This window comes from Pantherophis guttatus, chromosome 2 (genome assembly GCF_059756535.1).
Source record: "Pantherophis guttatus breed Tessera chromosome 2, ASM5975653v1, whole genome shotgun sequence".
Lineage (NCBI taxonomy): Eukaryota > Metazoa > Chordata > Lepidosauria > Squamata > Colubridae > Pantherophis > Pantherophis guttatus.
Window position 1 is genome coordinate 112,812,775 of NC_142064.1, and position 27,472 is coordinate 112,840,246.

The 27,472-nt window shown below is 40.5% G+C and overlaps 1 protein-coding gene across 7 annotated transcripts in view; it reads left to right on the plus strand.

The window, feature by feature from the left end:
• Window positions 1-27,472, plus strand: part of PRKCSH (PRKCSH beta subunit of glucosidase II) — a 49,960-nt gene that overhangs the window by 5,081 nt on the left and 17,407 nt on the right. For all 7 annotated transcript variants that reach the window (XM_087886528.1, XM_034434524.3, XM_034434525.2 and 4 more), the window contains 8 exons: window positions 259-316; window positions 1,715-1,832; window positions 2,502-2,631; window positions 7,307-7,391; window positions 8,108-8,186; window positions 9,648-9,734; window positions 10,559-10,720; window positions 12,983-13,079. In XM_087886528.1, the coding sequence (XP_087742654.1) occupies window positions 259-316; window positions 1,715-1,832; window positions 2,502-2,631; window positions 7,307-7,391; window positions 8,108-8,186; window positions 9,648-9,734; window positions 10,559-10,720; window positions 12,983-13,079 (816 nt within the window). The remainder of the gene's footprint in view (window positions 1-258; window positions 317-1,714; window positions 1,833-2,501; window positions 2,632-7,306; window positions 7,392-8,107; window positions 8,187-9,647; window positions 9,735-10,558; window positions 10,721-12,982; window positions 13,080-27,472) is intronic.

Consider the following 27,472-nt stretch of genomic DNA (forward strand, 5'->3'; position numbering starts at 1 on the left):
ATAGATAGATAGATAGATGATAGATAGAATTCTTTATTGGCCAAGTGTGATTGGACACACAAGGAATTTGTCTTTGGTGCATATTCTGTCAGTGTACATAAAAAGAAAAGATACATTCATTAAGAATCATAAGATACAACACTTAATGATAGTCATAGTGTACAAATAAGCAATCAAATCATACTAGGAAACAATATAAGTCATAAGGATGCAGCAACAAGTTACAGAGAACTAATAGTTCTCCCCTTGCCCCCTTAGATTGCTGTGATACAACTGATGAGTACAACAGCGGCACAATGTGTGAAAATACCTGCAGGTAAGATGTTACTTGTTTTAGAAGAAGCCCCTCCTTTGTTCAGAGGAATGATTCAGAAGCAGACTCAAATACTAGTCATCAAATATACAACTTAGGGGAGAAGTGATTTAGAAGAGAGGATGGTTCTGCACGAGCAGCCAGCAAGCATGTGCATACAGCTCCATTTGCACAAGAGGCATGCATGTGTGCCTGCTGCTCATGCAAATGGCACACATATTCGCCCACTGCTTGCACAAGTGACAATGTGCGTGCGCACATTCGTGCTTGCTGGCTATTTCTGTGGCCCGGTTGCAATCCCCTCACAGCCCACTAGTGGCCCATAGGATATACTGTGCAAGTACTTGCACAGTACTTGTAAAGTACTATGAGCAGTATATAAATCTAAGTGCTATTGCTATTACTAACCTGCTTAAGAACAACTGTTCCCCTCCCCTCCCACCAGTCTCTAAAACCGGAAACGTTGGAAAACACTGCTTTACAGCACTCTGAACAGTTTACAACGTTAGCATATTGGCCTTAACAATCCGAGTCCTCATTTTACTGACCTCATAAAGATGGAAAGTTGAATCAACCTTGAGTCAGTCAGGATTGAACTCCTGGCAGTGAGCAGAGTCAGCCTGCAATACTGCATTCTAACCACTGCACTGCCACAGTTCATCCTCCCTTTGGTAATATGGACATATCCTGGAGCTAATGGAGCAATTTGTAATTAATTGCTTGTGAGCTGAAAATCCAGTTTGAAATTGCTGCTGAGATGTAAAACGGGGTTTTTTTGTGAGAGTAATAACATCATTCAAGACCCATAGAAATTGGGTCAAACTGTTTAAGATCTAGAACTTGAGTCTTTGTCATGGACGCTTACATAATAATTGTCATGGGAGTTGTCTGTTCACAATGTGGCTGCTAATAGTTATGAAAGGAAATGTCGACTACCACCAGGTGAACTTGTGAACTTGTAAGGTTGTTTTTCCTCTCAGGATACTATATACCACTCCCAATTTTCTTTCATATTTTGTAGATGGGCACATTTTCAAGTAGAACTGGACTAAAACCAGCCACAATGCTTGCTTTTTAAGGATTTCTGTTGATCTTTTTTTAAAAATTAATTGCAGAATGTGGTGCTTTGCAGCATACCAACTTTATAACTGCTCTTTTTACCTTATTTACTACCATATGGTGTTCAGAATTATGTGCCATGCTTATGAATTTGAAAAGCAACAATAGCTTTCAAGTTATTAGACAGTGTTCTGCATCCATACCATTTCCTACAGTTATGCAGAATTTTTCACTTGTGCAGATTTTTCTAGGATAGAATTCCTTTCTATCCATTGATAGATACCATGACTGAACAATATCTTGTCCTAAACCTTGGCATTCTATTCCCTTGTCCCTTTGCAGAGAAATGGGCCGAAAGGAGCGGGAGGCACTGAAGCAGATGGCCGAGGTGGCCAGAGAAGGCTTTGAAATCAAGAAGGCCCTGATGGAAGAAGCAAGTAAGAAAAAGGAAGAAAAACAGGTGAGAGGCAGCCTGCGGAGAAAATGCTTATTGCTAGCTGGGACTGTAAGACTGGATTCTTTAATTTTTGCCAAAGCACTTTTGGCATGCTGAGAGGAGCCAAGTTATGGTTCTTCTTAGATTGGTTTTTTATATTTCTCTAAGAAAAGTAAAAACTTTGTGATTGTATAAGTAAAATTTGGGAGTGCACCCTATTTTTGAGCATCTTGAGTAGACTGGAGTCTTTCTGTACTCTGTATTGTCCTAAGTGCCAATTGTCCATATACATTTTAAACTGGATATTGTGAAACATGTATGTTCATTATTAACATGTAATGTCATATATGTCAACACAAAATAATTGCTCAGCAGTTCTCTGTCCATTTTTTTATTTTGACTTTTTTTTTTAATATATACAATTCAAAATGGTGAACATTTATGTGTCTTCCTTCTATTTTCTCCTGTGAGGAAAATTGGAGTGAGAAAATGACTGGCCTAGTCAGTCACTCTCTCTCAATCCAACTCACATATATGCATACATGCATACAGTACATGCAACCATATTTGTATTGCCATACAAATCTGCCGTATTTTGCAAGATGGGTAACTGGGATTCAAGCAGGAATTTCCTATGAAGCTATTTGAATTTGGATAAAATTCACATAGTCCTTTTCTTTCCTTTCTCTGTAGAAAAAACTAACAGAATTACAGGAGGGTAAGAATTCTGTGGAAGAACAGGTGGAGGCACTACGTTTAGCAAAGGAAGCTGCTGAGAAACCTGAAAAAGAGGCCAAAGATATCCACCAGAAAGCATGGGAAGGTTAGTCTTAGTTACTCTATTGAAGGCTTTAATGACATTGAATATTAGCATCTTTCCTCTTAAAAGAATGAAGGAGATTTTGGTTTATATTAGAACTACAGTGGATGGCAAATTAGGAATGAAAACAATGACATTTTTTCTCATCTGAAATGAGAATTTAAGCCGATGTCTGAGAAATTTTGGGAGATTTGGGGAAACAATGGCAGATGTATGAAGCTGGTTCAGAAAGCTAAATTTCTTGTTAGGGATGTGCAAGGCTGAATGTTCTGGTGCATTGGCATGACCCAGAGGAGAAATTAAATGTTTAAGAATCATCTGAAATGTCCAGTTTCTAGAACACTTGGTTTTGTTAACACCCGTTACTGATTTTTTTGCTTTTTCGTCCCCAACAAAACAACCAAGCGTTTTAAACAATTTTTTTCATGTTCCACTGTTGTAGTTGGTTTACTTTTTTTTTTCAAGTTTTTTTTTAATAAAAATGTCAAATCAATGCGTGAGCAGTGTGGCACCTGGGCACCATACATTCCAATACAAACAAAACTGATTAAATTAAACATTATTCTTACATTCAATTGACTTATGTAATTCCCATAACATTACACATCTATATTAGGTTACAGTCTATTATTATTCAATTATTCCATCTATTTATTTATATTTATTTATTTATTTATTTATTTAATTTGTATGCCGCCCTTCTCCAACAGGACTCAGGGCGGTGAACAGGTGAACAATTTCTCATTATTATTTTCATTTTATCAAATGAAAATATGATACATTAATATTCCCTTTATTTCTATCACTTATTCTAGCTTTTAATCATGTCACCCTATATTAAAAAGCTTTTTCTTTCTTTCCTGTCTAACTTCTAATCATGTCACCTGCCTGCAAAAAGAGAGAAAGAAAAAAGAATAGAGAGAGGAAGGAAGGAAGGGAAAGACAATTCAAAACAGCAACTGAGAAAAGGAATCATCCATCCATCATCTCTTGCCTGCTTATACTTTAATTGCTATGCTTTAAAAGAAAGAAGGGGAAAAGGAAAAGCAAGTCAAAAACAATATAGAAAGAAAAAAAAAGGAAATCATCTACCCATCGTCTCTTGTCTACTTCGATACTTCAATTGCTGTGCTTTTTTTTTTTTTACTTGCCTCCCCCATTCCTCTCTTAAGTCTCCACCTATATCTATTTCTTGGATGTCCAGTCTAGGTATTTCTCCCACCTCTACCCTCTTCAACTGCCTATCTTCTAAAGTTTTTACCGAGGCCCCTGCTTCCTTTTCAAGCATATCTTCCAACTCCCTTAATATATTTTCCCCCCTGGTTTAATTCATCAATCATTATTATTTTTGTTATAATCTCCTCCTTGTCTTCTTCCTTCTTTATTTCTTCTTCTGACTCCTCCCTTTCCTGGGCGTCGTATTCTGTAGTCATCATCCTTTGTATGGTGTTTTCCATTTTTGCCATGATATCCTTAAATTCTTTGTCCATAATGTCTTTTATATTTTGAAAAAGTAGATCCAACTCCTGGACAATTCCACTCATCTCTCCTTGTTCAGTATCTTATTTTATTTTTTTTAAAAAAATGTTTATTGTTTTCCAACAGTTCAAGAATTATTTATTTAGTCTTTAAACTGCCCTTCTAGGAGTACACTAGTCCCAATTCTTTATATCTCATAAATTAACACTCAGTTCCATTCAAATAGTCCCAAAGGTTATCAAAAACCCCTTTACAGTATATACTCTTTGCAAATTCAATCCTGTTCAAGTGTCTCTTTAATTAAAACACTTCCTTGTAGTTTCTTCTTTTGTCAGCAGGTGGCACTCTTCTTTTAAATTTCAGTTTACTAGTTTACTAGTCTGTTGTCCTTTAGATTATACATCAGATTTAAAAGCAGAGTAAGTTTTATATATAGATAATTCCAATGTTTAAGAAATACCTTCCCAGTAGTGCTTCTTTCCAGTTTAGGAGTCTGTTTATCTTATAATCTGTTGTTTATTCTCCTACAGCTTTCATTTCCGGTTAGGTTCCCCTCCCCACCCAAAAGGTCCCACAATGCTTAGGCGCCGCTTTAACACTCAGTTCTGGGCAAATAATTCTAAATTATTTCTTGGTATTCCATTTAAGGCAAAAGGAAGTTCCTCTCCCCCAGTTCCACCACGCTCACCTTCTTCTCTCCTGCACCAGTCTTAGCTGTTATTCTCTGGTTGTCCCAGCTTTGTAGCGGCCATCTTTAGGCTGCTTCTTCTTGCTGTGGCTGAGAGGAAAAAGAAACCCCAGACCGGACAGGAGAGCTGCGTCTCTCTCTGACCTCACAGGGTGCTCCTCTTTGCTTCACCGCCCCTTCAGGGCGGCTTAGGCTCCCTCCAGAGCCCACAAACATGAAGCGTTCAACACAGGGAACGCCCGTTCCTCTGTGTATTGCCGCGATATCAACCGGAAGCCTCTGTTGTAGTTTATTTTCTTGCATGTCTCCCCAAATTTGGTTTTCTTGGAACCAGACTTAAGATGTTTGATGTAATTCTAACACTGATCTTGACTACTTTGTTCACTGTTGAGCCTTCCCTCCAAATGCTTAGATTGGACTAAGGGTGCCAGAGAGAGGGATTCTTTTCTTCTTTTCTTACTATGGGAGAGTCAGATGCAACTTCTTGTCTAGGTACATTTTCTGGAAGATTTAGCTTACATGCTATAAGATTTGGCCATGGACACTGGCTTAACCCACATTAACAAGGAAAGGTTAGTACAGAATGTTTCTAAATATCACTTGTATAATGATATTCATAGTATAGGAAAATTATCATCTTTATAATCTGATACAGTATCATGTACCATATTTTTTGGAGTATAAGACGCACCAGAATATAAGACGCACCTACCTTTTTTGGTGAGGAAAAAAAGAAAAAGAAATCTGCCTCTGCCTCTGAGCAATTTTGCCTTGTTGCAGCAAACAACAAACAGCCTGCTTTACTTTCATTTTCAGCATAGCTTGATTAGCACAAGGGAAAAAATAATCTGCTCCAGCAATTTACCTCTTTGCAGCAAGCAGCAGAGCCTGCTCAAAACAGCTGAGAGCAAATCAGCTGAGAGTCGGGAGGCCGATCCAATCAACTTGTGTTAATTAGGGTTTGCTGAAAGGAGCTGTTTTTTCTTGCTGTTTGCTCGCAAGGAGGTAACTGCTGCGAGGCAGAGGCCAAAGGGTGGGGGCCAGTGGATGGGTGGGGCTACATTCGGTGTATAAGACGCACCTAAATTTTCACCCCCTTTTAGGAGGGAAAAAGGTGTGTCTTATATTCCGAAAAATACGGTATATCTTATTCTGACCATACTAGAAATAGAGTGCTGGATTGAACTCATCTTGGCCTGTGCCAGAAGGGCTGCTTTTACATTTTTAGTTTTGATTACAAACCAGCACAATACCAGCTTAAGGAAATAACACCAAATTCTTAACAAGAAAAATGTTAGCTGGAGTTGAGGGGAAGCAGAATTTAATTTAATTTTTTAGGGATCCATTAAGCTACTTAAAAAATGTGAGTAGTTTAACCAATGCTTAAGAAACGCAGCAGTGTTTAGAGCTCTGCAGAATATTTTCCTTAAGTGTCATAACAGTTCAGTTTTTTAAATATTTTAGAAATATTTAATACACAAGGCTTTCAGGTTTTGAGTGGCAAAATCAGGCAAATAATTAAGAACAACTGAATTTGCTTGAGTATGGATAGACAAATAATTTAGACTCAGTATTAACCATCGGTTATATTTTAATTTCTTTTTTATACTTAGGTCTGTACTTTCTGTCAGCTGTTTTCTTCTCAGATTTGACAGGGCTCTGGGAAACAAGTTTATAATCCTCAAATGTCTTTATATTACTATGTCATGATTTAAGCACAGACATAAGTGAAAAACAAATGCTGAGCATACCTCTGACTCTTGTGATTTTGCATAGTGCACAGGTGATATTGATCTTGGCTACCTCTTAATATTCAGAATAATAGCAAAAGTGAAGTGTATATCTCCAGCTGTTTATGGAAGTATAGATAGTCCTCAATTTACAACTGTAATTGAACCTGCAATTTTGGTCATAAGTCATGACAGTCGTAAAGCAGGTCACCAGATGACCATGCATGATTTTACAACCTTTTTTGTGGTGGTCATTAAGTGAACATAGCAGTTGTAAAGCGAACCAATTGTTTGCCAGGGTTTTTGGGTTTTTTTTTTGCTAGAAACCAGAAATAAATGGCAAAAATATTGTAAACTGTGGGATGCTGCCAAAGGCTATAAATGCAGGCTGGTTGCCAAGCACCCAAAATGTCATGTGATCCTGGGATGGGAGCAGATCTCAGAATTTGGAATCTGATCATAAGTCACCTTTTGGGGTCTGTTGTAAGCTTTGAACTGTTGCTAAGTCGCCAATTGTAAATTGTACCTTTTTTAGGGAAGGATTATGAATTTAAGAGGATGCTGATATTTTGATAGCTTAATGGTGGTGTTTTAGAAATTGGTAAGCTGTTCTGTAAATTCAAACAGTGATGAGCTTTTGGGTATGGTCTAGTTTTCTGTTATCCTGATGTTTTACCAGCAGCTGTGGCTGTCATCTACAGAGGCAGAGTGAGCTGCTTTGTGGTGTACCTCACTCTAAGATATGTTCTTTAAAATAAATTATGCATCTGTTTTGCAATAGAAAAGAAAGCAGTTGAAAAAGCAGCACAGGATCAAGCCAAAGCAGAAGAGGCTTTTCATAAATTGGATGATAACACAGATGGAATGTGAGTCTAATAACAACTTTTTTCAATGGTGGAATTTTGGGGTATCTGGATTAAGGGGTAAAAAGAGCAGTTATTCTACTCCTCCCTTCCCCTAGTGTCCAGTTCTACCATTCCTTTGGGGAGCATCCATTGCCACCTTCACAAGGAATGCTTTTTCATTAAATAAACCAGTAATATGAACCAATCCTTGCAATAATTCTAATTTTTAAATAATCAAGCACTTCGTAATCCTTCTACTTCCAAGAAAGAAGATTCTGTATAGATCGTCTAATCCAGTCTCAATTGCTCTCTTTCTCTCTTTTTGAGGAAAGATACTCAGTTGCCAGAAATGCCTTATGGTGTAAATTAGCAGTCCCCATCCTTTCTGGCTTGGTGGATCAGCGAAGGGGCGGGGGGGGGGGGGAGAGGGGATGGTTTCATGTGAGTGGCAGGCGCACACGCAAGCATGTGCAACTCCATTCACACAAGTGGAGCTGCTTGTGAGCTTGCCCACTGCTTGTGCAGCTCAGTTCTGAACAGGCCATGGCCCAGTAGTGGGCTGTGGCTGGGAGTTGGGGACACCTGCTGTAAATTTTCAAAACCAATTATTACTGAAAATATCTATTTTTGATTAAAATAAAAACCAAAAAACTGGTTTCATTATGGCAGTTCCTGTTTCAAAATTTTGGCCAGCTGGCTGTCATTCTAACTGGCTTATTTCCCTTCTGCTTCTCCAGGATATCTGTTGTAGAGCTTCAGACACACCCTGAGCTAGATGTTGATGGGGATGGGATCTTATCAGAAATGGAAGCCCAGGTAAGAAAGGAAATACTTAACTATCAAGGAAGGCTCTTCAGACTCAAGCAGGAGTTTTCATCTTTCAAGAATTTTCTATTCCTTGTGATTCTTCTGTCACTCTTTCATGTAAGATCAGAGTGGGTATTATTTTAAATTTGGAGGGAAGCTAAAGTTGTGGGTACAAATCGGGTCAGATGCTCTTGGCTTAGCAGAAGTTTCTGTGAAGTCATTTTCTTTAACTAGTTCTCTTTCAGCAATTGCCACCGTGGCTTGTCCTATTTGTTCTCTTTATGGGTGCCTGGTTGCCTGGCAAGAGGTACTGGATCTTCAGTGTTTATTGCATTGATGACCAGTCTGTTCATCTTCCAAGGTCAAGAGCAAAAATATGCCATTTATCTGAGAGCCAAGGCTAACATCCATGTGGTTATGTAATTTGCAGAACATTTCCTATGCCAAAATTACAATTACATTTCGTTTGTGCTTTGCAATATTACTTCCTAGGGCTGTAAAAAATGTTGATTCTATAATATAAATTCATTGGTCTGTGATATAATTCTTCTCCAGTGATGCCTACAGAGACTCTTCCCAAAGTATCTTTTGTGGCAATGAAAATTCATATGGAGGCTGAGAGTTAATTTACTTTTAATTCTTCCTCCCAAAATACTTTTGACCCATAGGATCAGTATAAGGTCTAGGGCAGAACGAACATTTCCTTATTATTAGCTATAATTAAGGCTGTATACTGCCCAGAGTCACTGTGTGCGAGTTGGGCAGCTATATAAATTGATTAAATAAATAAATAATAAAAATTGTCCAGGAATAATACTTCACCTCTTCCTCCCTGCACTAAGTTGCTCTTCCAGTAGTTAGTTGGAATTAAAGTGGATTGAAAGCTGCTCACAGCTAAAAAAAAAAAACCTGGGAAATACTGTTTTGCACTAGACACAAACCATTTATGTGAGCAAATTCTGAAGTTATAACTATGTGTTGAATCACTTATTGAAAGGCATTTTTTTTTACTTTAGTTTCTCTTTTTGTAGACTAGGGAGAGAAAAAGTTATATTAAACACATTTGTAATTTTAAAGAGTTGTGCAGAATTTTAAATATTAATATTCAAAGTTCAACTCATAAGCTATCTGCAGGCCACCCAGAATCACAAATATGAGATGGGAGAAAGAAAGAGAGGGAAGGGAAGGGAAGGGAAGGGAAGGGAAGGGAAGGGAAGGGAGGAAGGAAGGAAGGAAGGAAGGAAGGAAGGAAGGAAGGAAGGAAGGAAGGAAGGAAGGAAGGAAGGAAGGAGACTTTTCAGGTTTACTGTAGTCATGTTCCTTATTATAATTGGTCATATTTAAGAGAAATGCTATCTTGTTCTTGCAAATTTCATCAACATACTGAGAAGCGGCTAGTGCATTTGCTAAGTTGTATTAGTACTTTCATGAACACTATACAATGGCTTAATTCTGCTCTTATTCTTCCAGACCTTGTTGGGTAACTCCTTGCAGGTGGACAGAGGCCATTTCCAGGACACTGTGTGGCCAGCAATCAAGGAGAAGTTCAAAACAGAGGTCAGTGTCTCAAATCCTTGAGAATAAGTACTTCTGGAAGAATGGTTTGGAATATATATTTAGAGCAGCTGCTTCTTCATAACAGGATTCATGCTGGGTGGGCAGACCCATTCTCAGGGGATGGCATCTTTTATTGATTGATTGTACTTTTAAATCTTGGCAGGCATTAATATTAAGCTTTTTCCTTAGGAAGTGGGCCTGTTCCACACAGTATGAAACTTAATACATAAATATATTTATATCCTGTCTTCCTAGTGTTCATGCAGCACTCAGGATAGTAAACGGCAATTAAAATTGATGAAAAAGACTGAAAATGTTAATTACAAAGAAAAGTGATACAATTAGGAGCAGACAAATAGCAAAGAAAAAAAAAGTCCAGATGAAATTTACTTTCCATGTTTAACAAATGCATTGCTAAATGAAGAATCCACCAATTGTTGAATGAAGTGAATGCCAGTTTAACTTCTTGTGACCCATATCCAGAGCTCTTATCAAGTTTCTTTCACTCTCAATTGCACATACAACATATGCAGTCAGGTTATGGAGAAGAGTCTTTGATGTGGCCAAGATAGTATGGGGAGGCAATATTGAGAACTGAAGACCTTTCTATTCTATAAAGCCTTAGAGCAGGGGTGTCAAAACTGGCGCAAGTTTGACACCCATGCCTTAGAGGAAAAATAGACTCGTCTTATTTAGGATTCTTAAATAACATCTGTAGTACTCATTTTTCCTTGTTTCTCAAGTTGTTGAAGAGCCAAATTGAGTTGGTAATCAACTGCATGAACAGGAGTAGTTTTAAGCTGAACTCAGTTTTCCCTTTACAGAACTTGGCTGAAGTACAGCCTCTACAAAATACTCCAGTGGAAGAGGAGTCTGATACTCAGTCTGATGCCCAGGTGGACCAGTTACCACCTGAAGAAGACTATGATGAAGATGAGGAAGATGAGGAGGAAGCTGATGATGATAGTTTGGATGAAGAGATGAAGGTACAGCATTAAACTGCTGTGTGACATTTATCAATGAAATTTACAAGGAAATTTCTTATTGTATTCCTAACCTAGATTGTGTTTACAAAGTTGTGCTCCCCAGGAAAATGTGTGCAGATTTGCTTATTTTATTTATTCAGTTCTTTATGGTTTGTATGACTTGAGAAGAACTGATCAGTAAATTATGTATTGAGGATAGGGGAAAGAGATGTTTTACCAAACTTTGACCAAATCTTATGAAATATCAATAGTCAGGAAACTTTACTAATCACAGACATTTGCAACATTACTTGCATGTATTCAAGCTTCCAAAATAGCTTAATATCCCAAATTACATAAAGAATTCTGCAAGTGTAGACTTCTAGATGATAAATAATACTATTTCATATTTAGATAGATAAAATCAGGTAGCGACAGGTTTGCTTTCTTCTTAAGGGCAGTGGGAAACAGGCTTTTCATGCTATATAGAAGAAACATAGGTTGTGATTAGTGTGAGTTTGAATAATGCAATATATTTGATTTAGTGCAAATTATAAATTGATGCCAAGTTGCATTTAAAGCAAGCCAAAATCCATAGCACCAGGCTATCACATGCATAGCTGAGGTTTTAAGTGCTAATCATCCTGTGTATGAAATGTGGAAAAGAAAGGTTCTGTTGAAAGAAAACTTGAAAATGAAGAGGCTCATTTTGAAGAACTATAGCAGAATACACTATGAATATGAGTTTATCCTCTTTTACTGTTACACAGTATTTCATTAATAAGTGCATAAAATTTATATTTTAAAATTTTAATTGCCTATTTCTGTCAAATAAGAACCAATTCTGTTTTCCATAGAAATGTCACTGAGTGCAAATTTGAATAATGTGACCATTTGTGGGATTCATCAACCACATTAATCGAGACCTGCCTCTATCTAATATTGAGCTTCAATAAAAACATACTGGTTTGATGTAATTTGTGATTTAAGCAAAAATAAACATTTTCTTTAATGTTCAGAACTTCTCTAAATATTAGAAAAAGAGCATGTATTCCTCTGTAAGTTATTGAATTACAATTCCCACATTTTTGACCAGGGTATCTGGAGTTGCTAGGAGTTATAATTCAGTGGCACTTCCTATACTACCCAGATCCTTGCATTGCTTTCCAAGTCTTTAAAAATAAACTAGAGAAAAAAATACAATGGTCATTAATGTCTGCCTCTTCTTATTGTGTTTTGCTTTGCTTTACTTGCATAATTTTTTCTCTGTAAAGCCAGATATTTCGTAGAGAATTATGCATGCAATAGTCATTATCTATCTTGCAAACCATTTAGACTAACAGTGCTGTCTGCTGCATGCTAAACAATTTAGGAGAGATTTAAAAGATGCCATTTGTGTAAATCAAGGGCAACCTTGGTGGCCAAGTACATCCTGCAGTTGGGAGGCTGAGCACTGCAGAGGACTAGAGTCACAAACATGAGAATGAGTTGATTTGGGGAAGGACTTTGGGAGATTTTATTTCTTTTTAACTGTAACATCTTTTTAGGGCATATATATTCACAGTTTTCTCTATTCAAAATGGTGGAAATTTCTGCTAACATTATTTTTCAGCAGTTTTGATCAGAAGAGCTCTGAGAGTTGCCCATCCCAGCATAAGAACATGCTTTTCTCATGTAGAAAAAGCAAAATTTAAATATTTTTTACAATATCTATTGAAATACATTCACTCATTTGAAGCTGGCAATATTTGAAGTGACTCTTGTTTAGTGGTTAGTATGGAGTTATATATAAAGAGAGCCAGTTTTATATATATATATATATATGAGAGCCAGGAAAAGTGCCGGACTCGGAGAATGGAGATCCAGGTTCTCCTTTAGACATTGATACCAGCTGGGTGACCTTGGGCCAGCCACACACACTCAGCCTTGAAACAGCATCAGGCTCTGCAGCAAGCTGACTGAACAACAGATCCCTAATTGTACCATGCAGTGATGGCATTGCTGTGTAAACTAAGCAAGCAGAATGCAAAAAAAGTGGTCCCTGCAATGAAGCAGGACAAATGATAATAAGAAAAAAAAAAGATCTGCTACTCTTAGCTTTAGCATGGGTTTATTTTTCTTTTCCTGATTTAGTAATGCACTTTCTTTGGACGCTCTGGTCACATGGTATCTATAAAATTAACCTTTTTTAGTCAGCTTATCCTGCTTTTTTTCTCATTCCACAAGGGTTATTGATAGCTTTCAAAAAACTAATAGTATTCTTTTGGCTTAATGTCTCTATAGGTCTCATCACCCAAACCATCATCAGGTGATAAGGCAGCAGAGGAAGAAATGGAGAAGATGCCTCCTTATGATGAAGCAACTCAAGCTCTAATTGATGGTAGGCTGTTGAAAGTACTACATCCATGATGGTGAACCTATGGCACATGTGCCACAGGTGGCACGCAGAGCCCTCTTTGCGGGCATGCCAGCTGTTGCCCCAGCCCAGCTGCACAGTGCATGTGCTTCCCGCTGGCCAGCTGGTCTTCGGGTGTCTGCTGTGCATGTGGGGGGGGGGTGCATGCAGGAGACGCAAACACGCATGCGCGGGGGGGCTCATACAGGGGTGCTTGCATTGCATTTTGGGGGTTCACATGCATGCTCCCCCTTTTGGGCCTGGAAAGCCGCCTGCAGCAACGTGAAAGCCAAAAATGGGCAAGGGGGGGCAGGGCACATGCGTGGGGGACATATGCGCATGCATGTGGGGGGCACTCAGCACCAAAAAGATTAGCCATCATTGTACTATATCAAACTTCATGGTTGTGGAAGGTTCTGGCAGAAGCAGGTTTCTGCACATAATTTGAAGGTTAAAAAAGAGACAACTCTCCTGGTTATTGATTGCTCTCTTAAAACTATGTGGTAAGGATGACAGTTATAAATGCAGCATATATTTACTAATTTTGATTGCTCATATAAAACTGAACCTCCAAATAGTCTTCTAGGAATCTTTGAATAAGCAACCAAATGATGGTAAATATTTTCAAACATCAAGAGGAGTATCAGGTATGCTTCCTTCAGTATCCAGGAAAGGAAAACCCAAACTCAAGCATTTTGAAGAATTTAGTACTTTTACTGAATATGAAATGAATAGCAACCCAGTTAAAGCTGGAAGTGAGCAAAACGCGCGAAATGCATCTACTAAGCTTCTCCTCCCCCTCGTGTTCATAAATCATCAGCCAATCCAAAGGTCAGGTGGCAACACGTCTGGCAGCGTCATTCATCAGGAATGTAGGGCAGTTGGTCAGCCGTCCCCTTTTGAAGATTCAGTTTCGTTTCTCACAAAGTCCCATCCTACAAAGAAAAAAACACCTCCTGCTCCCTTCTCCCCCCTTTGCTCCATAACTAATCCCTCCCTGTTTCTTATGGCAGCTGAAGCAGGCAAGCTGAGGCTGACATTCGGCCCCCCTTGCAGAAGAGACGTTAGTCCTAAATAAAAGGAAAGAAAAGAGAGAGAAACAGAATATATACAATAATTATGGTTTATCTGGGTATTTGGTATAGAATTGTTGTACTTTCTTGGGAGCTCGGACATCCCGTTTATTCACCCATTCAGCCTGAGATAAAGGAAAATGTTTCCAGGCAATCAGATATTGGACTTTACCATGGTGTTTTCTAGAGTCCAAGATTTCCTTAACCTCAAAATGTTGCTCCCCCTCTATGAGAATGGGAATTGGAGGGGTGCTTTGATCAGCCCTTAGGGGAGATGAGTGTTCAGGTTTCAATAAACTAACATGAAATACAGGATGTATTCGTCTCAAGGTTTTTGGCAATTCCAATTCAACTGTTACTGGATTAATCAGTCTAATCACACGGAATGGTCCTACATACTTAGGCCCCAGCTTTTTGGACTTCTGGGTGGTTTGTAAGTAGTTGGTAGACAAATAGACTTTGTCCCCCACTTTATAAATGTGAGCTGGGGACCTTTTCTTATCGGCTTGCGCCTTATGAGCCCGGTGTGCCTCATCTAATGCCTTCCGAGTCACTGCCCAAGTGCTCTTTAATTGTTCAATCCAATCCATCAAGGAGGGATTTTGGGGATCATCTTGTGGTAGCTCGGGAATGGGTACAAAATCCTGGCCCGATGCGACCTTAAAAGGGGTGAATCCGGTGCTACTGTGTACAGAATTGTTATATGCCACTTCTGCAAATGGCAACAAGTCTACCCAATTGTCTTGCTGGTAATTTACGTAACACCTAAGGTATTGTTCGAGCATCCCATTGGTTCTTTCACAAGCCCCATTTGTCTGAGGGTGGTGACTGGAACTCAACCCCTGTGCGGAGCCTATCAATTTCAAAAACTCCCTCCAGAAACTGGAAGTAAATTGCACACCCCTGTCAGAAATTATTCTTTTCGGAGATCCATGTAGTCGGTAAATCTGCCGAATAAACAGTTTTGCGAGGGTTTTTGCTGAAGGGATCTTTGAGCAAGGGATGAAATGTACTTGTTTGGAAAACAAATCAGTTACTACCCAAATGACAGTGCAGCCCTCACTGTCTGGTAAGTCCACAATAAAATCCATAGATATTTCCTTCCATGGGGCGTTCGGTCTAGCCACACTTTGCAGTAATCCAGGGGATTTTCCTGGCGGTCTTTTAGCCAAGGCACATACTGGACAGCTAGCCACATATGCCTCTATGTCCTTTTTAAGTGCAGGCCACCAAAATTGTCTCTTAACAAGATGTAAAGTCTTGACAAACGCAAAGTGTCCTGCGGCCTTGGCATCATGAGCATATTTCAATACGGTTGTTCTTAATGTGGTTGGAACATACAATTTCGATCCAACCCAAGCTAGTCCGTCGCGAAGTGTGCATTCATTCGAGTGGATCTTAAACCACTCGTCAGTTTTTAGCGCTTCTCGTAATTTTTCGAGTAAATCCCCCGAGAGTTCTGGTTCGGTTTTACTCTGCGCTCTGGTAGTGACAGGTGTTGCCAATTGCGTTAAGGGGATCATTGGTTGAACCACTTCCTTCTTTATGCTGTTGTACTGTGGCAATCTGGAAAGTGCGTCCGCCATGAAATTTTTTCCCCCAGGAAGGTAACGTAAAGTGAAATTGAAACGCTTGAAATGTTGGGCCCAGCGCGCCTGTTTGGGTGATAGTTTGCGTGGTGTTTTTAATGCTTCTAGATTCTTATGATCAGTCCACACCTCGAAAGGGTGTTTCGCCCCTTCTAAAAATTGTCTCCATGTTAACAGCGCCCATCTAACTGCAAACGCTTCTTTCTCCCATATGGCCCATCTCCTTTCCGTCTCTGATAGTTTACGGGATGTGTAAGCACAGGGTTGTAATATTCCATTCTCATTCTTTTGCAAGAGTATTGCTCCTACGGCGACGTCGCTAGCATCAGCTTGTACTACAAAAGGTTGTTCCATGTCGGGGTGTTTGAGCACAGGTTCAGCTGCAAACAGTCGTTTCAGTTTTTCGAAAGCAGCTTGACAGTCCATAGTCCACTCTAGTGGTTTCGAGGGTTTGGGTTTTACTTCCCCTTTGGTTTTTAGCAAGTTTGTAATTGGCAGTGCGATTTCCGCGAAAGAGGGGATAAATTGTCTATAAAAATTAGCAAACCCTAAGAAACTCTGTAACTGTTTACGGGTGCGTGGTGCGGCCCATTCCATCACTGCCCGGACCTTTTCCGGGTCCATCTCTATTCCCTCATGCGATATACGATATCCAAGATAGTCGATTTTGTCTTGGTGGAATTCACATTTAGAAAGTTTGGCATAGAGTTCAGCTGCTCTGAGTTTATTTAAGACCGCTCGAACCAATCTTACATGGTCGGCCATGTTGTCAGAATAAATTAGAATATCGTCCAAATAGACCAACACCCCCTTATATAGGTGCTCATGCAACACTTCTTTGATCAACTGCATGAATACAGCCGGGGCCCCCTGTAGTCCAAAAGGGAGTACTCTAAACTGGAAACATCCCAGTGGGCAATTAAATGCTGTCTTCCATTCATCTCCCTCTTTTATTCTCACTCGGTAGTATGCCTCTCTTAAATCAAGTTTGGTAAAAAATTTTCCCTTCCCTAAATAGGCTAACATGTCCTTCATGAGTGGGAGGGGATAGACATTTTCTTCGCAAATGGCGTTCATGTTTCTATAATCAACTACTAATCTGAAGGATCCATCTTTCTTTTCGCGGAACATTACTGGCGCTGCCACCTTGGGTTTGGCTCGTTCGATGAATCCCCGTTCTAAGTTTTTGTCAATACAATTTCGCAATTCCCCCAATTCTCGAGGTGTCATGGGGTAAATTTTTGGTTTGGGAAGCTTCACCCCTGGGAGTATTTCAATGGTGCAGTCAGTGGCCCTGTGGGGAGGCAGAGCATCCGATGCTTTTTCGCTAAACACTTCCTTGAGGTCCCAATATTCCTTTGGAATTTTCTCTTCTCCCTCAATATAGTTAATGGCTACTGCCGCCGTTTCTGGTCTTATGTTGTCCCTCAGGGGGGGGGGGCTTCCTTTCCCGGAGTTGGTTCTGCCGTGCGGATGCGTAGGACCCCCGTTTTCCAATTTACTCGTGGGTTCCATTTGCGAAGCCAGGGCAGTCCTAGAATGAGGGGTCTTTCCATACCAGGGGCTACAATAAATCTGAGATTCTCTACATGGTTCCCCAACTGCAATTCAAGGGGTTCAGTCATAAAGCTAGCTGGGCCCCCTCCTGCAATCGACCCGTCTAATTGACAAAATGCAATGGGTCTTTTTAAAGTTTTTAGTCTCAGTTCCATTTCCTCCACTACTTTGGGGCTAATTATGCACCTAGTGCACCCCGAGTCCAACAGGGCTAACAATTGCGCATGAGCCCCTGTGGAGGGCACTCTTATTTCTACGGAAATGAGTAAGGGTTCTTCCGTGTGACTCACCCGATCGTCGGTGTTGGAGTCGGAGTCCGTCTCGCTGTCGTCATCGTTGGTCGGAGTTCCCAACTCACTCTGGTTTCGGGGAGTGAACTCAACGACTTCTCCTTTCAGGGCGGTGCCGCGGGTTTTGGTGGGTATTTTGTCGCCTTTCTTTTGGCCGGCCCCGGAAACTTTTGGCGGTGGCTTGGAGAAACATTCGGCAGCCCGGTGACCCTCTTTCCCACATTTGAAACAGGTGAAGGGGCTTTGACTTGGGTTTGAATTCGGTCTTCCCGCCAGTCATCTTGGGTGCCCCCTTACGGTGGAAAGAGGATGACTGGTCCCCCATCCGCCTGCCTCGGAGTTCGCTTCGTCTCAGCTCGATCTCTACGTCCTCAGCTACTATGTACCATCTATCCAAATCATCGGGGACCCCCATGCTTCTGCAGTCTCGATATATCTCTTCATTCAGCCCATCTTTGAAACTCTCCAAAAGAGCCATTTCTGACCAGCCTGTCATATAGGGTGCCAGTTCACAAAACTCTTGGATATACTCTGCCACTGGCCTCCGGCCCTGCTGAATGCTCTTCATTCTGAGTCTCGCCTTTCGTTCAGCTAAATGGTCTTCAAAACGCCTTCTAAGGGCCCTCATGAACTGGTTGTAATTTCTCAGCAAGAGGGAGTTGTTATTGTGGAGAACCACCATCCACTCAGCCGCTACTCCCTCTAGGGCATTCGCAACGCTTCTGACTTTAGCCGCCTCTGTTTCGTAGTCCTCCCCCCAATCCTGCATGTGGTTCCACACTTGGGTCAGGAAAAATCCCAAGGCTTTAGGATTCCCATCAAACTTCCCAGGAAGGGGGGGGATTTTTGGCTTTTTACGTCTGCGGGGGGGGGCTGCAAGGCTGGGGTTCTCTGGCCGGCTGCATCTCTCCCTCGAACTGCCGAAGCCTGCGATGTTCCCTCCTCAAACTCTTCCTCTCCCCCGCAGGCTGCCTCTTCTGGCTCCCCCCTGGGGTCTGCTTCCCCCTTCTCCACAGGAATTTCAAAAGACTCACGGTTTTTCCTGCTTTCTTCCACATCACGGATAAGCTGCAAGGCTTGGTCTATCATGAGACGTTCCTTCTGCTGTTGCATCCACACTGCCTCCTTTTTACGGGGTCTGGAAGTCATCACTCCCCGGGGGTTCTCCCCCCCAGTCCGGCAGTCTCCCCACTCCTTTGGACCATCTAGCTTCCTCCGGCTCCAAACGGAGTTTTTCCAACCATTCTGCAGTTTCTCTTTCCGACTGGAGGGCGGTTGAACTCGCTGCCCCCATCTTCCCTTCTTCATCTCTCCCTCGATCTGACATACTTTGGATTTTCAGTCCCCTCGGTTTTTGTCTGGGATGACTGGTTGTGTCTTCCAGCTTAATGTCAGGTATGCTTCCTTCAGTATCCAGGAAAGGAAAACCCAAACTCAAGCATTTTGAAGAATTTAGTACTTTTACTGAATATGAAATGAATAGCAACCCAGTTAAAGCTGGAAGTGAGCAAAACGCGCGAAATGCATCTACTAAGCTTCTCCCCCCCCCTCGTGTTCATAAATCATCAGCCAATCCAAAGGTCTTCCAAAGGTCAGGTGGCAACACATCTGGCAGCGTCATTCATCAGGAATGTAGGGCAGTTGGTCAGCCGTCCCCTTTTGAAGATTCAGTTTCGTTTCTCACGAAGTCCCATCCTACAAAGAAAAAAACACCTCCTGCTCCCTTCCCCCCCCCTTTGCTCCATAACTAATCCCTCCCCGTTTCTTATGGCAGCTGAAGCAGGCAAGCTGAGGCTGACAAGGAGTTTATAAGGATAAGAGTTACAAGGGTATTTCAAAGTAAATATTAAAATATTTGTTATGAATTATCTTCACTAGGGACAGGGAATTAAGTTACAACTCAAAGTTTTGCTTATATTGTTCCTGCTAGGGTGTTATGGGCAACATTGCCTCAGGGCTTTGGATTTATGTGGTGTTTTGGCAACTTTGAGGTTATGGTATTTTGGAGAGAGTAATATGGGGAAGCTGATACCACATATGACTCTTTACATATTTATTTGTCATTATAAGCCAAGGTAATGTCTCTCTTACACCTAGTGGATCTGTATATTTGCAAATATATTTATTTAATAATAAATTTACATAACAGGGATAGTTTCAACATCATGTGAAGTGATAGTACCACTTTATATTGCTTTAGTGAGACAATGCTTGGAATACTGCACCCAGTTTTGGTCACCATGATACAGCGAAGATGTAGAAAGAGTTCAGAGAACAGCAACAAAGATAATAAGGGGTCTGGAAGTTATGATTGCATGAAGTGGGTATGTTTAATCTAGTTAAGAGAAAGACTAGGGTTGACACGGTAGTCTTCTATTTGACGGGCTGTCACAGAGAAGATGGGGTTGACTATTTTCCGAAGCACCTGAGGGCAGGACAAGAAGTAACAGGTGGAAAATCATTAAAGAGAGATCCAGCATAGAACTAAGAAGAATTTTTCTGACAGAACATTTCATCAGTGCAGTTGGCTTACCTTCAGAAGTTGTGGGTACTCCATCATTGCTTGTAAGAAGAGACTGGACAGTCCTTTTTCTGGAATGGTATAATGTCTCCTGCTTGAGTAGCGGGTTGGACTAGAAGATTTCCAAAGTCTCTTCCAACCAGGGATGCTATTTGACCAGTTTGGGCGATTTGAATTGGTTCGCCGAACCGGTAAATACCACCTCTGACTGGCCCCGCCCAGTCACCCAGTTGCCACTTACCCAGTCGCCGCTCGCCCCTTCCAGCCGCTCGCTGCTCACCCCCCCATATGTTGCCTTCGCCACGCGGCCCAGCTAATCGCCTCGCCAGTTCTGCTCAGCTCACCAAAGGTAAGCAATACATGCTGCCCCCGCGCCCTTCGCCTTGGGTTGGGGGCTGGGGCCCAGGGGTGCGCCATTCCCCGAGGCCCCGGAGCCACCACCTGCTCACTGCCCGCCTCACCTACCTTCATGCCTTGGGGGCGAGGGGACACGGCGAGGCTCAGCTGCCTTTCGCACCGAGAAGCCTCCAGTCGCCGGCAGTTGTTTTTTGGGGGGGGGAGGGCTTCTCTCTGCTGCAGTATTCAATGTGGCTGCTCCTCTCCTCCTCGGGCTCATACACACAGAGCAAAGGTGAGAAGGAGGTGAAAAGCAGCCACATTGACTTGGCCAGCCAAACCTTTCTGTTGGTTCTGTGGGCGTGGCTTGGTGGGTTGCTGTGAGTGACATCAAGTTGGCCATGCCCATTCACTCACATGACCCCCCCCAAGCCACGCCTGCAAAGCCACGCCCACAGAACCGGTAGAGGGAAAATTGAATATCACCAACCCTATATTATATGTTCTAAGTCTTTTTTTGTTGTTGTTCAAAGGAAGATACTTACAAACATGTTAATATCTTGGTTTTAAATGCTGATTTTTAGATAATTGATGTTGAGGATTGTGGCTAATCACCTCAGAGATGTTTCCTAAGGAATCATTTATGGTATTGATGGAGTTGCTGCTGCTGGGTCCTTTGGAGTTTCTCTTTATAGGTCCAGTATTAAATAACAGATGGCCTGGTATTGGCAACTAATATTTTGAGGGGTCATATTGTAAGAGCTGAGCTGATAGCTTCTGCACTCTTACATGCAGAAGCTGCCTTGTACTGAATAGTTTTTACTAGGAAGTTACATCCTTATTTGGCTACTCTGGGAACTTTTTTCCTAGGCTATGTTGAAGGATGATTTTTGCTGAGCAAGTGTGACCATTGCAACTCTTGGCACAGAAACTTGATGTCATGAAGTGGAAAAGGTACTGGACTAGGACCAAATTTGAGGTTCTTTTCGATGATGCCTGCTAATTGAAGAGTAGCATGCTATGTCTGTTTGTGTGTGCAAAGGTCCTTTTGGGCATTTCATAACCCCAAACTCCTCAATGAGATCATCTAGCAATTCGATGCTATACATCAAAAAGGCAGCTTTTTTAAGGATAACCAAAAGCATATTCTGCACCCAGGGGGGAAAAATTCTGTAAATAAGGCAAACTCAACTCACATATTTCCCCCCTGTTATTTGTGCTGGAAGGGTTGCTTTAAAACATTTTGCCATCTGTAAGAGTTTAAAAAAATGCTTTTAGAATGAAGATTTGTTTGATTGAGAAACAGAATTCTGAACTTAAAACTAAATTGTTATTTTGCGCTCTAGATCTATGATCACTGTCCTATCCCCAGGGCAAATCTACACTTTAAACTTCTGTTTTGGTTTGTAAGCTGTCAATGCATCCAGCTGCATGAACATTTTAGTAGAAGCTCTTTAAAGGGATTGGAGGGTTTGAGTCTGTTAGTTCTTCTAATGGAATTAACTGCCAGTGATAATACCCGTGTACATATTTTGTTTTAGTAAATGTCATAAAGAGGCTTAGAGCAGAAACAAAAGGCTTCTGCTCTAAAAGGAGATGAGTAGTTTGCTTTTAGTACATGGCTAAAAAGTGGGAATCTCAGAAAGTAGCACTATGGAGTTGGCAGGAGAAATTTAGGCCTCTGAGTCCAACCTCCTTAGTGCAGGAATCCCATATTAAAGCATCTCCCTGTAACCTGAATTAATTATTTTTAGTATTTGTGTTCATGGCCATGAGCTGCATAAAAGAAAACAGGTTTTACCCCTCTACCATTGTCAAGTCAAGTTCTTAAATATTATTACTAATATTTAGGCACTTATTTTGAAAACTGGTGCACTGGAAGGCCCAGGGAAGCTTACTTGCCAAACAAGCAATCTAAATCAGCAATCTTGATTTAGGATGGGGAGATCTGCCATAAACCAGTACTTTATTTTACAGCCTCTTATTGACAAGTATCAGTTCTGTGCATGGCATTCACTGATTTAAAATAGTTTTTGACTATTTTTAAAACAGAATTTGGAAACCTTATTGACAGGCATATGCTGGCACTTACTAAATGTTGCATGATAATACCTGCATCCAAATTAAACTTGAAAAGGTAGGAGTTTTATGTTGTGGTTCTGAATAGGCCAAATAATTATTTAAGCAGCATGATAGTGATCTTCAGAATTATTTCAGCCAGGCTCCACAATCCCTGTGTTGCCTGTCCATTACTTGTTTACTATTATACCTCAGAATTGCCCATTCCATTTGCTGGTTTGGAGGGTAGGTTTACAACTTTTTTAAAGTATATATTTTATTAAGAATTTTGATTACAATATTAAAAACTAACACAAATTAAGTTTAGAACAAGAGATGAGAACAGAAAAAAGAATAAAAATGTAAGAAAAAGAAATTAATAGAAGAATAGAAATATATAAAGAATTGACTTCCAACCTTCATTGCAAGTATAAACAAATTTAAACTCCTTAACCTATATAAGGTTACAAACACATATCTCTTCATCCCATACCTTATCTATAGGCATATTCATGAAACATCAACCTTTTAATCCTGATATCAGCTAAAAGTCCATAAAGGGTTGCTAGAACTTTGCAACAACAACAAAAAAAAGTCTTATTTAAACCTTGATCAAATAAACCAATTTTATACTCATTTCTTTTACTTAACAGTAGAATATTGTCATAGGATGTGATTTCTCTTCAATTCTTCTTTATCCCATAGAAGATTTCTTCAGGGCTTTAACAATCCTCTTTTATACATTCAATAAGAAAACATTTTCCAAGTCATTTTCTTGGTTTATCATTTGTATAGAAAAAAATCTAGTGTCTTTTTCTAAATCATTCTCTTGGCCTGTCATTTGTAGTTCCACTTTCAGTACTTTCTGTCCTGTCAAAATTAGTTCATCTGTCATTCCTTCATTAACATCTTTTGGATATAATCTATCCATAGAAGTTACCATCATTACTCACTGTTGATATTGCAGTTACTAATTTCTGGCTCCAGTTTTCAAAGATCTTTAACTTTTCCAGTTATCACATTTTGTGTCATTTGTAAATCCCAGTATTAAACTGACATCAAGAACAGACTTGTAGTCCCCCCCACTTCTGCTTAGAATCTGTTGTCCCTTCTAGATTAGATTAGATTAGATTAGATTGGATTAGATTAGATTAACAGAGTTGGAAGGGACCTTATAGGTCATCTAGTCGAAACCCCCCCCCCCATTCAAGCAGGAGACTCTACACCATTTCTGACAAATGGCAGTCCAATCTCTTCTTGAAAGTTTCAAGTGATGAAGCTCCCACAACTTCCGAGGGCGAGCTGTTCCATTGGTTGATTGATCTCAGTGTCAGAAAGTTCCTCCTTATTTCTAGGTTGAATCTCTCCTTGGTCACTTTCCATCCATTATTCTTTGTCTGGCCTTCAGGTGCTTTGGAAAATAGCTTGACCCTTTCCTCTCTGTGGTAGCCCCTCAAATTTATTTATTTATTTTATTTATTATTTATTTTATTTTTTAAATTTTTATACCGCCCCCTCTCCCGAAGGACTCGGGGCGGTGAACAGCCAAAATTAAAAACACACAATACAAACATTAAAATACTATAAAACGAAATTAAATTTATCTTTGGCTTCCCCAATTTAAAACCCCTTACCCATAAAATTCCCCAATTAAAAGATTTTTAACCCAGCCCGGCTTGCTGAAATAAAAAAGTCTTCAGGGCCCGGCGGAAGGTCTGGAGGTCCGGGATCAGTCGTATCCCTGGGGGTAGCTCATTCCAGAGGGCGGGTGCCCCCACAGAGAAGGCTCTTCCCCGGGGGGTCACCAGCCGACATTGCCTGACCGACGGCACCCTGAGGAGGCCCTCTCTTTGGGAGCATATTGGCCGGTGGAAGGTTATCGGTGGCAGAAGGTGGTCTCGTAAATAACCGGGCCCTAAGCCATGGAGCGCTTTGAAGATGAGAACCAATACCTTGAAGCGCACCCGGAAGACTACTGGAAGCCAATGCAGCTCGCACAGGAGAGGTGTCACGTGGGAGCGCCATGTCGCCCCCATAAGTACCCGCGTGGCCGCATTCTGCACCACAACATGATATGGCCCCCTGCTCCCACCATACCTGCCCCTCCCACTGCTATCATGTCTCCCCTGGTCCTTCTAGACTAGACTAGCTATGCCCAGTTCCTGTTCATTGAATGTTTTAGTCTCCAGTCCCCTAATAATCTTGGTTGCTCTTCTCTGCACTTTTTCTAGAGTCTCAACATCTTTTCTATAGTGCGGTGACAAAAACTGGATGCAGTACTCTAGGTGTGGTCTTACTAAGGCTTTATAGAGTGGTATTAGTACCTCACCTGATCTTGATTGTATTCCTCTGTTAACACAATTTAGGATTGCATTGGCTTTTTAAGGTGCCGCTGCACACTGCTGGCTCATATTTACCTGATTGTCAACTAAGACTCCCAAAATCCCTCTAACAGTCACTGCTGTTAAGCCTGGTTTCCCTAGTTTATATGTGTACTTTTGGTTTTTCTTACATAAGTGTAGGACTTTACTTTTCTCTACATTGAATTTCATGGATAAGGCCCAACGTTCAAGTCTGTCAAGATCCATCTGGATCTTGAGCCTATCTTCTAGGGAGTTAGGTATTCCTGATAATCATTTCTAAAATCATAAAGTTTATCTTTGCTGTGACTTGCAATAGCCGGGATAGCCAAGATATGTCATTTTAAGATGATTAATTCCAAAAATGATTAGAATGTAAGGTTTGTGAACTTAGTGTTCTTCAAAAGACCGCTGTGTCAATTCGCCATACCTCTCCCAGAAGTCCAGGTTTGCAACATTTCTAAAGACTAATGTCTTTACCCATTTGGTGAAAAGGAAATCAAAGCTGTTGGTGATGCACTGCTGTGTGCTCTTTTATGCAGATAATCAGGCTGCATATATATTTCCCAAATTACACCATCATATTACAGGACTGGAGATTGCAAGACTACCTATTAGCTGAACAGGAGGTGGAGATCTCAGAAGTATAAGGAGCCTCTTTTTATTGGCTATGATGAAATGTAAACAGTTCCTTCAAGTGAGAGTAGCCATGTGTTGCTTTGTATGAATATAATTTAATGTAACTTCTAATGTATTATTTTAGTTACATTCAGTTTTGATGTATAAGTACAGATAGTCCTCAATTTACAATCATTAGTTTAACAATCATTCAAAGTTACAATGATGCTGAAAGAAGTGACTTACAACTAGTCCTCACACTTACAATTGGCACAATGTCTCTGTGGCCATGTGATCACCATTTGCTACCTTGCCAGGAAGCTTCCAACAAGCAAAATCAATGAGGAGATTGGATTCACTTAACAACTGCTTGATTCGCTTTACAGTCATGGCAAAAAATATCATAAAATCAGGCATAACTAATTTAGCAACTACATTGCAAAAATCTCTGTGCCCCCCCCCCCATGCCCAGCTGAACCGCATGATCATCAGAGGCTGTTTTTTTTTTACTTTTAAAAGCATTTTTTCTACAACCTCTTTGGCCAAAAAAATGCTTTTAAAAGAAAAAAAAAGCCTCTGATAATCGCGCTGCTCAGCTGGGATCGTCAGAGGCTTCTAAAAGCATTTTTTTCTGCAATCTCTTAAGGTTGTAGAAAAAATGCTTTTAAAAGTAAAAAAAAAAAAGTTGGCCATGCCCACCCAGTCACATTACCCCCACCCCCACCAAGCCACGCCCACAGAACCGGTAGTAACAAATTTTAGATTTCACCCCTGCTTTGATTGTGTGGATCACAACAAATTGTGGCAAGTTCTTTTTTTTTTTCTTTTAGTTTTACAAAGAAAAATTTCCCCCCCTCCATATTCCCCCCACCCTTTTCCCACCCTCCCCCCCAAACTTCCCAGAGCAAAATACAGGGTATTTCAATTAACAATCATAAGCTAAATTAGCCTAACTATTCTTAAACTACCTATTCCCCCACTGAAACCTTAACTCCACTATAGATAACGTGATACTTCTAAAATAAAGTTTAACATTCATTCATAAACTATTTGATATTTTCTTGTCTGATACTTATTTTGAATATAATCAATCCATCTTCTCCATTCCAATATGTATCTTTCTTGTGTATAGTCCTTCAGATATGCTGAAATTTTCGCCATTTCCGCTAAATTCGCTACTTTCAATGTCCATTCTTCAATAGTAGGCAAAGAGTCCTTCCAGTATTGCGCTACCAACAGTCTAGCTGCTGATATTAAGTTCAAGATCAATTTAGTCTCTAATACTGTACAGTCCGTCATTATACCCAATAAAAACAATTGAGGAGAAAATTTCAACCTTTTTTTCAAAATGTTCTGCATCACCCACCAAATTTTTATCCAAAATGCCTTGATTTTCTTACAAGTCCACCATATATGATAATAAGTTGCATCATCACATGCACATCTCCAACATTTAGCTTGCAAATTCGGATACATACATGATAATTTTTTAGGATCTAAGTGCCATCTATAAAACATTTTATAAAAATTCTCTCTCAAATTTTGTGCTTGCGTAAACTTAACATTTCTAACCCAAATCTTTTCCCATGTTTACATCATCACTGGTTCCTGGAAGTTTTGTGCCCATTTTATCATACAAACTTTAACCAATTCCATTTCTGAATCTATTTCCAATAAAGCATTATACAACCTTTTAATATGCATCTGACTTTGATCTCTAATCTGTTTTACCAGATTTTCCTCATTCCGGTTTCTGGTGTGCATGCGTGCGCGACGATCAGCTGGCCTTTGTGCTTGCGTCAGTGTCAGAAACTGGAAGAACTGGTCTTCCATTTTCTGGCGTGAGCATGTGCACTGGCCAGCTGATTGGCATGCGCATGCAAAGCAGTCAACCGGAAGTACATTTTCTGGCACATGCTCACCAGCTGATTGGTGCATGCGCATACGCGGCAGTAACCTGAAGACTTGCTGACAGT